Source organism: Monomorium pharaonis, chromosome 6 (assembly GCF_013373865.1).
Source record: "Monomorium pharaonis isolate MP-MQ-018 chromosome 6, ASM1337386v2, whole genome shotgun sequence".
NCBI lineage: Eukaryota > Metazoa > Arthropoda > Insecta > Hymenoptera > Formicidae > Monomorium > Monomorium pharaonis.
In genome coordinates, this window is record NC_050472.1 from 13,478,240 (window position 1) to 13,494,222 (window position 15,983).

A 15,983-nucleotide genomic window follows, 5' to 3' on the forward strand; every position below is an offset into this window, starting at 1 on the left:
TACTAAAAATCTACAGTATATGTGACGTAAACTATACATTTTCAGTACTGGCAGTGAATATCGGAACGCAGCCATAGTGTTGTCTGATTTCTGAGTCAACTACGACGCGCATGGACGACTCAAAAATCGAACAGCATTGTGATATTTTTTATGAGACAATAAACTGACATCGTTTAGCTGATATCATAAGGATAACATTTTCAATGAGATATCTCAAAGACCGCTCTTAGTAGACGTCTCTGATAAATGTTATCATTTTGACATCATTTCCAAGATATCTAAATGTTTTCTTAAAAAAGTTCTCTTAAGCCAGTATTCATAATCGGATCTTATATTTAAGATCATCTTAAGTACTGTCTTAAGATGCCATCAGCCAATCACAGAGCTGTATTAGCATCTTAAGATATTGCTTGAGACGATCTTGAAATAAGATTCGACTATGAATACCAGCCTTAAAGTTGAATATAATATGCTTATATAATATACTTATGCCTTACGCCTTAAATCTCATTGTAAACACCACTTTAGACCGTGTCTAAAATACGTCTTAATGACGTCTTTATGTCCCGATCTTGGATGCGTGCTGTCTGGGAAAATAATCGTCAGATCATGACTAAAATATGATTTCGAAATGACGTCACATCATGACGTCAATTTTAAGCCATGTAAAAAAATGGTCATTTTGACGACATATGACCAGGGGCTCGATTCTTGAATTCATTTGCAAGAGAAACGTATTCGCAAATTCTGTTCTTACAGAAAAGTTGAAAATTTATTGGCTATCGTATGACTTTTAACCAATAAACTTGCAACTTTTCTGTTAGAGCGGGTATTTGCGCATACGTTTTCTTGCGAATGAATTCAAGAATCGAGCCCCAGATATGACCATTTTGGGACGTCAAAATGACGTGGGCTTGCTACCTGGGTCTTGAGTATTTACACTAAAGATTGAGTGTTTATACTAAAGTTTAAGTTTAAATATTGAATATTTAAAAGTATACTCTTGACACTTAGGATGACACTTCATAAATGAGTGTATATTTCCAACATAAAATGTGAATACTGAAACGTTAGGAATGTACACTCAATATTTATCGGTTGAAGGTATACAATTAATGTTAAAACAATATGTCTAATGGGTAGTGAGATAATAATAATGCTGATATACAACTGGCAAATACTATATTAATTCAGTATATTATCCACATCAAAAGTAGACTTACAAATGTACGATAGAGTATAAAAGAAACTTAATTATTATATTGATACACGTGTGCTCAACTCTATGTACGGACCGCCAGTCGTCAAATGCTAACTACACTAGAGAGCAGCGTACAGCGCGAAGGAACACTTGTAACGCAACCGCGTACACGCATGCGCCATATAATTGCTGTTGCTATCCAACAATTAATATTGAGTGCGCACTTTTAAACATTGGATTAGGAAATATTAAATAAAAAAAAAGTAAAAAAAGTAAGTTCAATCGATTAAAGTTAATCTGCATTGGTAGAAATGGACATAAGACGAATATCTAAAATAAACATTCAACTGGAGTGTTTAGCTGGCTTTGAGTATTAATTTGAGTATTACTTTCAACTTGGATGTTTGCCATCTAATTGAGTATTAATTTCAGTGTTATTCTTAAATTTAAGGATTAACATTGAAATTAACGCTCAATTAGATGGCGAACATTCAAGTTGAGAATAATACTCTAATTACGTGTAAAAGCAAATTAAAAAGTGAACATTCAAGTTGAGTGTTTATACTGAATTGATCAGTGTTTACTCCTTATCCTAAATTATACTTAACTTGAGTATTTTTGAAAATGTTATTTTTAGTGCTTTTTTCGTAAATAATATTCTATTCATTACCCGTTACGTAGCGTATTCTCATGGCGTTTTCTCGTGAACAAAATGCACTATCTAATGAATAAGATTAACTCACCAAGAGCGTGGAAAGAAATAAGATTTTGCATTGACATATTACATAATAAACTGAAATATGTCAGTCTACATAAGAAATCGAGAAAAATGAAGATTATAATACATAGACACGGCATTAATGTGTTAGTGTTGATGTAGTGAATTTAACTTCCAGAAATATTAAAATCAGATTTTTAGATTAAAATTCAGATTGAGATTTTCAGATAAAAATAGTTTCTTCTTAAATCTAGAATATCATAAGATTGTTACAATGCACACGGCATGTAACATTGTTGAAATATTGTAACATTTAGAAATGGTATAGAAATATTTTATTAACATTTTAATTGTAACTTTACATCCAAAATATTTCAGAAATGTATTTGCTTCGTATTTTTATAAAATTGCAAATGCAATATTTTTGAAATCTTCTAGAAACATAGAAAAATTTGCTTTCATATTTGAATGTTTCTGTAATATTACAAAGAAAAATGGCAAATATAATCTTTCAGAAGTATTCCTAAGACATTATAAAAGTAGCATTATATTCACATTGCACAAATAATATTTCCATAAAATATTAAACGCAATATTGTCCCGTAGGAAAAAATTATACAAAAATTACTGCACAAAAAATTGTATATTTTTGTGCATGAATTTCTGCAGTTTTTACAGATTTTTTTACAAAGTTTTCGCCTTCAGAATTTTTCTGCAGAGTATTTTGCAGAATTTTATGTAATGTTTTCTGAAGTTTTTTGCCTTTAGAAAAAGTTACATAAAATTCTGCAAAATATTCTGCAGAAAAATTCTAAAGGCGAAAACTTTGTACAAAAATCTATAAAAGCTGCAGAAATTCATGCACAAAAATATGCAATTTTTTGTGCAGTAATTTTTGCATAAAATTTTTCTTACGGGGTATTTAAAATATTTTTAATAAGTTTCTGAAAGATTGGATAAGTAATAAAAAATTGAATTACACTTAAAATAGCTACCATAAAAAATTTTTAATGTATTTGATTTTTTGTTTTTAAATAATATTTTTATAAAATGTTCTATACTTTTGTCAAAACATTACATATGTATCTTCGGCAAATATTAGTGACCTATTTCACAAATAATTGCAAGATGTTTTTCAACTTAAAACTTAATTTGTTATGTGTCCCTTACGGAAAAAACACTCTAATTTTGAGAGTTTACATTCAAAATTAAGTGTTAATACTCGATTTTGGGAGTTTACTCTCAAATTTAGTTGTATACGCTCAAATCTTGAGTATTTACACTAAAGATTGAGTGTTTATACTCGAACATTAAGTGTGTACATCCAATGATTGAGTGTTCATACCAAAGTTTGGATTTAAATACTGAATATTTGAAAGTATACTCTCAGCATTTGGATATGACACTCAAGAAATGAGTGTATACTTCCAACATAAAGTGTGAACACTGAAACGTTGGGGATGTACACTCAACATCTATCGGTTGAAGGTATACACTTAATATTGAGTTTGCACTCTCAAACATTGGATTAGAAAATGTTAAATAAAAACAAAAGCAAGAAAAGCAAGTTTAACCAAGATTAAAATTAATCTGCATTGGTAGAAATGGACATAAAACAAATATCTAAAATAAACATTCAACTAGAGTGTTCAACTGGCTTTGAGTATCAAATTGAGTATTACTCTCAACTTGGATGTTTGCCGTCTAATTGAGTGTTAATTTTAGTGTTATTCTTAAATTTAGGACTAACGTTAAAATTAAGAATCAATTAGATGGCGAACATTCAAGTTGAGAGTAATAACAGTCTAAAAGTAAATTAAAAAGCGAACACTCAAGTTGAGTGTTTACACTGAATTGAGTGTTTACCCCTTGTCCCAAATTATACTCAACTTGAGTATCTTTTTAAGTGTTATTTTTAGTGTTTTTTCCGTAAGGGGTACCAATCATATAACATAATTTTAACTTAGCTTCATAAAAATCACAAACAAGCAAAAACAGATATTTTTATAAATTACTCCATATATTATTTCGCATACGTAAAAATCAGTAAAAAACTGTAAATTTATATTTATTTATAACCTTATAAATCTTTTATTTAACTATACATGTTTCATCTTTCTGACATTTATTAAACTGATCTATAATATGTATCCGTAAACATAAACTACTCATCATGGATCAGCACATGTTAGTCCGCGTACGATCTTCGAGGTCAAGTAACGTCAACGGCGGCTAACAATTTGATGGGTGACCGTTTTTCCGATTGTAGAAATTAAGCTATAATATATGTAACTATGGTTCGAGTGGTCGCGATATGTGTAATGCATTATTGCGATGAAAGATTTGTGCAATGTAAGTATAAGTTAGACGAGACGTGTACCCGAAATATTTTCTAAAATGTTTCTGTAATATTTTACATTGATAATGTTTCAGAAATATTACCAAAATATTGCAGAAATCTTTCAAGGTTGCATTTAAAATGATCACGGACATTGAAACGGTTGTAAGGATGGTTGCGGGGAGGAGATTATCGATAACTCGTAGTTTCCGTGCAAAGAAATACGAATTTATTAAGGCGCGTTTGCACCATTCGATTCACTGCTGTACACTTTTTCACGAGCGCGGGCACTTGCTGACGATCGCGTACGCTTATCGCAGATCTTACAATTAGTGCGTATGCTTCTCGCCGATAATGCGACTGCGTGTCGACCTGATCTTCCCTGAACACGAAGCGCCGTCCCTCGCCTCGTGTTCTTGCCTCTCTCCTCGTGCGGTTTTTTTCCGCCAATCACGACGCTTGACAACAACGAGACGTCACGGCACTAGTGAACCGAAGGCGCTCTGCCGCGCCCGCGTAAACCGGAAATAGAGGCGCTTGGGTCAGGGTAACCTTTACAGCTTCGGCCATTCCTGACGAATGTATTCATCCCGAATATAGAAGAATATTACATACTCTTATAACCTAAACGAGTGAAAATAAATGCTTTTATAACATAAACAAAAGATCTCTGAAATTAAAACACCATTAAAATTGTTCGAACTAGAAATAGCATAACGTTTGAGCTTGTTAAAGGAGCTTTTAGACTTAAAATTAGAGGCATGTAACAAAAGAGGATTTATCAGTAATACAAAAACGTTATAGATACAAGAATAGTATTAAATTTAAACTTATATTAAAATCACAATAGAAACGTAAGAATATAGTGACCTAAATAGTTTAATAATTAAAGTCTTTGGTAATACTGTCTCTTCCTTATATTACGCTTAAATTATAAAAGTTTCTCTCCATATAATGATTTTTAAATATTATTTTCTATGGGTTTTATCCAAGGTTTCATACGGTCGACAGAATTGAGTTATACGGTTTCTGAGTTATGTTGAACTAGAGCACTAGAAAAGTAGGTATTCTCACGTCCGCCATTTTTCTTCAAACTAGCAAGTAACTAGCATGAAAAGTTAAGTATGTTTTGTACATATATACGTCAATAATGTTTGGAAACGCCAAACTTTATGCGACAATAAAACGAAGACACGATATTTATAATCTTGAGACTGTAAAAGTTATTGCGATGTATTATATATATAAAACATCATGCTAGTTACTTGACTAGTTTGAAGAAAAATGGCGGACAAGAGAATACTCACTCTTATAGTGCCTTAGTTGAACCCCGGAATATTCTGAACGACATAACGGTTCTTGTTAAGAACTTTAGAGACCATGTATGGCCCTTTGTACCTAGATTTAAATTTATTGTCTTCCCGTAGCTTAAGCGAAGTGTCTCTGATAAGCACAAAGTCGCCAGATTTATATATTGACGGTTTTTTGTCTCTCGTCATAATACTGTTTATTGTATTCTTTAATTTTATTCGTAGCGTCTAAAGCGATTTCACGCGCTTTTTCTTTTTCAAAATTTATATTTATTTTGTCGTTAACAACTTTGCGCAGAAATTGTACTAACTTTAAATCGGCATGGTTTCTCTGATCATAGCCTAGTAGTAGTTTAGCTAAAGTTGATTTTAAAGCTGTGTGATATGTGTTGTTTATCACGTATTGTATTTTATCTATGCAGTCGTTCCAAAACAGTTGATATTCTATGACTTTTTTAAGACACGATTTTAGGAATCTGTTGATTCTTTTTACTAAACCGTTCGCCCATGGAGCTGCAACAGCGATCAGACAATGTTTAATGCCACGTGATTTTAAAAATTCAATAAATTCTACTGAGGTAAACGCTGTCACTCTATCGAACATTAAAATGGAGGAATTTCCTTTATCATTAAAAACGTACAATAAGTTTTTTATTGTCTCTTTTGAGTTAGTTGACTTGACGGGAAAAAAATTAGTAAACCTGGAAAAAGCGTCTACTAAAATGGGGATATGTTTTGAGCTATCTTTGAGCTAAATGGGGATATGTGAACTATCTCGTACGGTATCGATAGGGATTCTGTTATTTGTAAGTCACCTTCTCTAGTGTTGGGAGATGAATTGTTAATTAGATATACTACGCAATTATCAATGTAGTTTTTGACCTTCTTTTTAAGCGAGGGGAACCAATAGTGAGCCGAAATACCGTAAACAGTCTTATCGAAACCACAATGTGCCATGTCGTCATGGTAACATTTAATTAAGTTATGGATCATTTGATCTGGTACTACAAAAAGTGGCGTGGACATGCTTTTTTTGTACACAAGCCCATCGAATAGCTGATAATTTTCGTTTTCGTTATTTGTTAATTCTTCGGCTAGAATTTCGATTCTTGGGTCTTGTAACTGCGCGTATTGTAACTGCTCTTCTATAGACAACGATCCTATGCACGCAATCACTCTACTTAAGGCGTCGACATGCGCCATTTGATTGCCTCCTCGATGTTTAATCTTAAATGTGTAATCTTGTAGTTTGAGAGTCCACCTGGCTATTCTTGGGATTAAATTAATTTTATTTATAGCAAATACCAGTGCGTGGCAATCGGTTATTATAGTAAAATTCAGTCTATATAAATATATATGGAATCTTTCTATGGACTTAACTATGGCCAGTATTTCTAATTCAAATAAATGATAATTCATTTTGGCCTTGTTTGTAGATTGACTGTAATACGAAATGGGAGCCAAAAGCTCTGAAGATTGCTTCTGCAACAATATGCCGCGATTGCCATCGCGCTAGCATCTGTACGAAGTTCCGTTTCGAATTGAGGGTTATATAAATGTAAACTCGGCAAAGATGTCAATTCTTTTTTAAGTAAATTGAAAGCTAATAGACAATTGTCATCAAAATTGAACTTAATATCTTTTCTCAAAAAGTTTTGCAATGGTTTTGCCTTGACAGAAAAATTTTTTACGAATCTTCAGAAGTAACTAGCAACGACTAAGAATCTCCCCAGATAACCAAACGCCTATGAAGTTGCCGTCATGTTGCTGACAACCGTTGCAGCAATCAATTTCTAAAAACTCGAGACAAAGTGCTTCAGCATTGTGCGTTTCAGGTTGTACTCACGTGAATTCGACACTAGACTACAGCATGTTGACAGCAACATGTTGACCCGACAAATTAATTTGTGACAGCAATATGACGGCAACAAGTTGCTTAATGTTTTAAGAGTAAAAAATTGTTTGCATTATTCAATCATTTTGATAAATTCAACATAACCCAGATAGCCAAATAAAGGTAACGTGTTGTTATTTTGCTGTCACTTATTCCCTATTAATTTTATCAAACTAAAGCCAAGGTGTTTTCTCAAACTGTCTGTTGTTCTGACATCATGTAAAATTCAACAAACTGACGGCAAGTTGTCAACATGCATGCATAATTTGCAGTCAACGTGACAAGTTTATTATTCCTCAATGCATGCACTTATAATTTTATAAACTCATGAAGGTTATTTGTTCTTCTGATGTTAACTTCGTTCCACGTTAAATTACAATGACAGCAAATTGTGAGTAAGTTCACAACATACATGCAGTGCATTAATTTGCCCGATATGCTGAATCTCGCTTGGCTATCTGAGTAGGCAGTAAAATCTTATACATTTTAGCAAAAAAAGTGATCCATGCTTGCGACAAATTGTCGCCTATGAAGAATAAACTTATGATGTCGACAAGTTGTCGACATCAAAATGTAGTTTGGAAATTTCATCAATATTCAATAGATATTATGCTTTTTATGTACAGCGTTTGATATCATAAATGTCGTCATTTTGCCGTCACGTTGCCGTCATGATTCTATATATGAAATGCAATCATAACGTGTCGTCAATTTACTATCAGTGTGACGAATTTATTTATTATTCCTCAATGCATACCCTTACCTAGAGAACATTATGACGTCTTAAAGACGTCTTATATTTCTATAAGACATCTTATAAAACTATCAGAAAGACGTCTTATGACCCGATTTAAGACGTTTTTAAGACGTCTGAAAGACGTCTAATTTTTTTTATTTATGACGTTTTATAGATGTTCTATTTTGGTCAAATTTATGACGTTTTGTCTTATATAAAAATTATTTTAGACATCTCTGGCGAAAAAATTTCTACGAAATTTTAAAAAACTACAAAAATTTACAAAAGTGTTCCAATTCAAGCATTTTTTTGTAGTTTCTACAGAAAAATGCTAAATTTGAAACACACTTTTGTAAATTTTTGTAGTTCTTCAGAATTTTGTAAAAAATTTTTCCACCAGGGATTCCAAAAGCTAGGTTTATTATTTTTTATTTTTAATTATTTGAAATAAAATACTTTATACTTATATTTTATTATTTTTATTTTATTATTAAAAAAAAATTTTTAATGAATAACAAATTTTATATTATATATTTCAATTTTATTTTATGTTTTCGTGATTGGAAATTACAGAATTTTACAGAGATACTGGATTCAGTTACATTTTACAGCAACATAAGCGCAACAATATTATCATCCGGTTTATTAATTGTCAAACTGTTGTCAGAAACGTTGTCAGAAAGGTTAATTATTTCCAATAACAGTCTACACATGAGATATGTACGAGAGTTAAAAAATTGTGTTGTATTAACGTATCCACACTCGACTGCGTTACACAGCAAACCGGGACAAAACGTCCCAACACACACGCGATACGTGCGAGAGTTCAAAAAATTGATACGGGATAAGCACGTCGATCAACTTGATCGCATCACACGGCAGACTTGGTTATGTGCGTCATTCGACGTCTTAAAAACGTTTTTCTAAGACGTCGTAAAGACGTCTAAATGGCGTCTCAAATAAGATGTCTTTAAAAAAGATTTTAGACATCTTAAGAGAGACGTCTAAAATAAGACGATTTTAAGACGTCATAAAGACGTCTTTTGGTGAAGTCTCAAAGTAGCTTTTAAGACATCTTAAAGATGTCTTTTAGACATGCGTGTTGTCTGGGTTACAATTTCATAAACTTATGAAGTCTATTTGGCCTAATGCTAACTTAGTCCCACTTTAGATTCCAATAACAGCAAATTGTCGACAAGCTTACAACAATATGTGCATTGCATCAGTTTGCCCGATATGCTAAATCTCGCTTGGCTATCTGGGTTAAGCTCATTATCTTTTCGCGGTGTTTATATACATCAATTTTTGGCTTGTTACCGGGGAGGGTACTTCCGCGGTCACTGGCCTTCGGTCAATGCATTTGCTTGCCAGCAATTGCTGGCTACGTACTTTCCATCAAAAATCAGGAGATTTTGGGTATTGTTTGTTTGGTAACCGGGTGCATTGCCCGGTGCGACGCCCGGTGTGCATCACACCTACAACAAAATGTAAGGATTTTAGAAGTACTTTGATCTATTGGTACAAAGTATCAGTATCAGATTATTTGAAAAAAGCGCTATTCTCTCTCACACGAGCACGGCTAGGGAGAGTGCTTTCAGCGCATTAGCTAATGTCCCTAGGGCGTCACTACTTTATCTTTTCCCTCTTGCTCTCCCCTTCTTCTTTTTTTGGTTATTAGGGTGCAGTCACATAGGGCCAGCGTACAGCGTACCGGTGTATGGCGTAAAGGAATTAGACCAATCACAAGATTTACGCCCGTTTTGTTAGCACAGACATCGACTGTCCCATGGAGCGTATTTACGTCGGCGTAAGGATTAATGAGCCAATCACAATGCAAAGCTCATTTTCAAAATGAGTACTCAAGAGATTTTTTAATTGGTTTATTGATCATAACGCTGGCGTAAATACGCCCTGTGGGACAGTCGATGTCTGTGCTAACAAAACGGGCGTAAACCTTGTGATTGGTCTAATTCTTTTACGCCATACGCCGGTACGCTGTACGCTGGCCTTATGTGACTGCACCTTTACGCTTTCGTCTACATTATGCGACGCATGTCTTCCTCAGCCACGTGTTCTCTTAGTTTTGGAAGCCCGATCTGTACTCTTGATTAACCAAGCCTCTATTCAAGGATATCATTGCTACTTTTGACGACGATTCCGCAATCAAAGCCTCTTAAAGTAAGTGCTTGCCAGCCAAGTTTTATCCAGGGTCATTGGATGCCTGTCGAACCTGTTCCACAGTCAGGACCGGCCGGTAGGCCAATAGACACAGAAATATCTGAAAAACGGACGAAACTCGTGGTAGGTTTACACGAGTGGCCTTCACTTGGACACAGTGCAAGAGGACACGTTGCAAATGGACACAAAATAATGTACACTGTACATTTCCACACCGTAAAGTTGTACACCGTGTATTTCTACACCGTAACCGTGGCCATACACACACACACACACACACACACACACGCGCGCGCGCAGTGTCCAATTGTACTGTGTAACAGTGAGCCACTCCCGTTTACACAAGTTAGCATCCGAGTTTATTCTCGTCCCTGGTACTCTCTCTCTATCTCTCCCCCCCCCCCCCTCTCTCTCTCTCTCTCTTTCGTCGAAGGGACAGATCTGCTGACTTCTTGGTGGTTATAACCTATGATTGTCTAGTGTCGTTTTTGCACTGCCTATCATCAGGGCTCATTTCGCGTTTACAAATCAAAGCGAATTCTCGTCCAAGGCACTCACTGACTGTCTCGCTTCGAACAGATTTGCTGGATATGCACGATTTCATTCGTGATAGTCTCACATTATTTAACTGCGGATTTTCCACAATATTCTTTGAACAGCGAGATTTGAGCTGTGAGTCATTACGAGCAAGTTTTGAGTGCATCGCTATATTCTAATATCGGCTGGTTAAACTCTCAAAGAATTTACCCAGTAAACATTGACATCTTGTAGAAATCGAAAAGACATCTTATTCAAGATATCTTTAATAAGACATTTCTAAAAGATATCTAAAAGATATTCAAAAAGATTTTGTCGAAGATATCTTCATAGAATTTCTAAAAGATATCTAAAAGACATCTAAAAGACATCTTAAAAGATGTCTTAAAAATTTTCGAATTAGACATGTCAAAGATATCTAAATGAAAGATCTATACAAGATATCTTAACCTCTTCCTGGCCAAAAGCCTTATATTAGGCTTATAATTAAATTCACCAAAAACACTATATATTCATTTAGCTAAAATTACTTCTTTTAACATAAATATATGCATTTATTTCGAAATAATTTGATACGTTACTTTAATAACACTTTATATACTGTCTCATACTTCATAAAGTGCAACATAATCATATTTTTATATACATATTTTTCGACATTTTTATTGCAAATGACGCTAAACAATCATTTTAACAATAAATAGTAATATAAAGTTCAAATACAACAAAAAAAATCACTTTTTTCGAATTAAAAGCCTAATAATATTAGGCATTAGAGTGATGTTATCTTCTTCGTAGTTTATTTCACTGACAAGGACAAAAATGTTTTAATATTAAAATTAAAAAAGTCGGCCAAAAAAGGGTTGATCTTCTAGAGGTTAAAGATGTACGTCTTTTATACATATACCTTGTAAACCAATTCTAGAATTACTTTAAGATATCTATAAATGTCTTTATATATTTATTACTCAACATTTAAAAAAAAACATTTTAAATCATAATTTAGTTAGTTCATGTAGCGGTGAAACATCCGCCACAATACAATGTGCACACGCGTGCAGCATCCGCAGTCGTGATGTAGTTCGCGGAATCGCCGCTATAGGCGACGACGCGATACTGCCTTTCTCGTGATGAAATTTACATTCTGAGAGCTATATAAGAAGATCACTTACGGTGATGAATTAACTTATGATAGCAATCGTAGTAAGCTCTCAACCCTCTTAGAACCTACGTAATAAATTTTTTGTATCCTGATGGAGAGAATTCCACGGGTCTTCGCACCTCTTCTCGGAGAAAGCTCTCTAAGCCTCCGCATAAATATATAAACCTTTATAAATGTCAAAAAAGAATTCTAGAAAAGGTCTTCAAGACGTATAAAAGACATCTTTAAGATGTCTCATATAGATTTTTTAGATTTCTAAAAGACATCTTTTAGATATCTTTAAGATATCTTTTAGATTTCTTTAAGATGTCTTTTAGACATCGTCAGATATCTAAAAGATATCTCAAACTGTTGCATAAGACATCTTTTAGATCGCGAAAAGATATCTTTTCGTAAAAAATGCGAGATATCGCAAGAAATCGCAAGATGTCTTTTAGAAATCTAAAAGACATCTTTTTGTCTATATGGGTAAGCACTGTAATTATTTAGTTGCTGTATTGCTATATTGTTATACTGAATACCAAGGAAATAAATCCTTTTCTTTTTAATTAATTTCTAACTTGATGTGTTTGATCTTTATTGTGAATTGCTCGTCGGGATCTCTCTTTATTAATCTATTGAACACATTCAACACAGATTTTATATTACTTATTCTTAATTATTTCTTAATTTTTATATTTCTCTTAATTTTCTATTTTTCTTTACACACGCACACACGCGCACGCACACACACACACACACACACACACACACACACACACACACACACACAGTGCATTATAATATTGTACATCTTTTGTGTTTTTGAGAAATTGTCTTATTGTTGATGTTTAACTAATTGATAAAATTAAATTTATTTATGATAAAATATTTTAATGTTTCAGTATCAACACATCCGCATTTATTGAGCACTTTATCTTCTCTGGGATGCAATGAAAAACAAGAAATTGAACCCATTCTTAAGGTACACTCTTTCCATTCTACATATCCGACAACAATAGTTCCATGGTTCGAAGAGGTAACACAATCATATATAGCAAATGGAGATTTGAATCACTTTCTTTCTACGAAAGATTTGCGGAACTGTCCTACTACAATCAATAAACCTTGTTTAGAAAAAAAAGCGCCGATTTCCTTCAGCGTAGAATCTATTATAGGTACAAAATAATATAATAATAGTATTTTAACAATAACAAGTGAAATTAGGACTGATAAATAGGATCGCTTTTGTCGATTTGCAGCAGATCTTGGTAATTTTGTGAAATTTTTTTACAAACTTGAATTCAAACTCCGCGTCGCAATTTTGTCGATTTTGAAACACAATCCTTAAATAAAGCTGGAATGTCACGAATGTAAATTGTTAAAAACGATAAGTAATTTAATAATATTGATACTAAAAGCATCTATAATCCTACGAGCACAATTTATTAGCGCTGCATTGATTAAGCATCGGTTATATTGACATTAGGGATATATTTGGTCAATGTTGTCCAATATAAAATAAACACATCGTTCACTTGCACCCCGTTTAGTTGGACACAAAAAGAAACAGTAATTATTTACGATTATGTCACATCATAACAATGTTTGCTTAATATAAAACATCTACAGTTTATACTTACGAAATTCGTATTCACAGATTAGTAGAGGACGAGAACAAACAGTGTTGAGATTCGAAAATTATATTTTAATGCCTAATTGAGATGAAATTACGAAAGGAAAATTTAGGTTAAAATGTTTTTGTTCTTTGTAAAGTCCAATTCACAGATTGATATTAATATGTGTACTTTAATTCTGGAAAAGAATTTCCAACCTTATAAAAGAAATACAAACAAAATCTCATTAATGATGTGTACAAATGACTCTAAACTTATCGACCCCGATTAAGTTTAAGAGTATGATAGAATCAAAATGATAGTTTTTGTAATAAGGTAGCTGTTCTAATTGTAAGTCATCTCCCAATAATAAGTCAATTTTGCGAGAAGTCTTCATTTGCGCACAGTATAATTGGACACGTTGCAATTGCACATCGGTGTGCTATTGGACACATAGAGTTGCACACCGTTCGATTGGACACGTTGCATTTGCGCATAGTTGCTTTTGAACACAACACATATTTTAAAATTTTTAACACACACGCACACATGCATGTAAAATTTGTTATTAACTTTGTTAACTTAAACTAAAACATTTTAACTTAAACTAAAACATTTGTTACGTTGAACACAGTGCAATTGCGCACAGTTCTTTTGAGCACAGTTTGTTTGCGCACAATTAAACGGACAACTAGATATTTATAAATTATGACTGTTGATACATCTAAAGGCCGGTATTTATAGTCGAATTGTATTTCAAAATCGTCTCAAGTAATGTCTTAAGATGCTAATACGGCTCTGTGATTGGCTGATAGCATCTTAAAACAGTCCTTAAGATAATCTCCCTATTGAAAAGATAAAATGGAAATCCAGATGGTTATCCACATGCATGTGGATTCCCATGAATTTTAGATAGTTTTGTGTGGATTCCATATGGTTATTTATATGAAATCCATACAAAACCATCTAAAATCCATGGGAATCCACATATATGTGGATAACCATCCAGATTTCCATCTCATCTTTTCAACGGGGCTTAAGGGTGTATCGGACATACAATCTTAGACAAAAGTGCATGAAATTTGAAATACTTAAATATCTACGCCTAACGCATAGTAAATCTAGATGTAAGAAACTTGAACGATAGTCGAAGTCTTATTTTAAAATATCTTACAAAGGCATTTTTCACGTATTTGCGATTTTTTTCACTTATGAGTTTAAACTTTTGACAGTAAAAATGCACAATTATCTCAAGTTATATTTTATTTCTTTAAAACGGTGTAGTGAAGACAATTGAAACTTGGCAGATATTTTCATCTATTCATATACTAGATGTACAAAAAAATTCAAAACACTGGTACTATTTCTTCTATATTTTTTTAGCTGTTTCATCTGTCAAGATCGTCTTTTTCCATAAGATAGAAAAGGATACCATGTAAAATCAGTGAAAATTAAAATAGTTATAACTCAGCAACCGTTTAGCAGATGCGTTTTCAATTTTTTGCAGTACATTAGGGAAACTAAAACAACAATTTCACAAATTTTTAGCAACTTTGTACCATTTTGAATTTCAGTCCGATACATCCTTAAATATAAGACCACGAATACCACCCTAAGAAGCAACAACTCGTTTTGCGTGGAAAGTCGCAAACCCATGTAGTGCAGAGAATGTTTTGCACGCACGCACGCACGCACGCACGCACGCACGCACGCACGCACGCACGCACGCACGCACGCACGCACACACACACACACACGCACACGGGGGTGCAAGGGGGGGGCCTTCAACCCCCCTCCGGCACCTACCTAGTCCAAGTCGCTACATGTAAAAGTTCACATGTGTTTGCAGATTTCTAATACAATGTATGTACATGGGTTAGCGAGAATATATAGATGCGATCCGCTTGACTGTGCGCAAACGAACTGTGCCCAAAAGAATTATACGCAAATGCACTGTGTTCAATGTAACAAATATTTAATTAACAAAGTTAATAACAAATTTCACAAGCATGTGTGCGTGTGTTAAAAATTTTACAAAAATATGTGTTGTGTCCAAAAGCAACTATGCATAAATGCAACGTTTTCAATCAAACGGTATGCAACTTTATGTCCAATAGTACGGTGTGCAATTGCAACGTGTCCAATTGTACTGTGTGTTATTGAATCACTCCCAATTTTGTTGTTTATTATAACACTTTATTTCGTTAAGCAATCCCAGATAGCCAAATAAAGGTAACGTGTTGTCATTTTGCTGTCACTTATTCCATATTAATTTCATCAAACTAAAGCCAAAGTGTTTCCTCAAATTGTCTAT

The 15,983-nt window shown here is 33.5% G+C and overlaps 2 protein-coding genes across 3 annotated transcripts in view; one reads left to right on the forward strand and one right to left on the reverse strand.

Annotated features, from left to right (window-relative positions):
• LOC105831606 overlaps positions 1-15,983 on the reverse strand; it is an 81,832-nt gene that overhangs the window by 15,399 nt on the left and 50,450 nt on the right. The window lies entirely within an intron of this gene.
• The window catches only part of LOC105833732 (doublesex- and mab-3-related transcription factor 1), a 104,681-nt gene that overhangs the window by 12,565 nt on the left and 76,133 nt on the right, over positions 1-15,983 (forward strand). For both annotated transcript variants that reach the window (XM_036288786.1, XM_036288785.1), the window contains exon 3: positions 12,959-13,231. In XM_036288786.1, the coding sequence (XP_036144679.1) occupies positions 12,959-13,231 (273 nt within the window). The remainder of the gene's footprint in view (positions 1-12,958; positions 13,232-15,983) is intronic.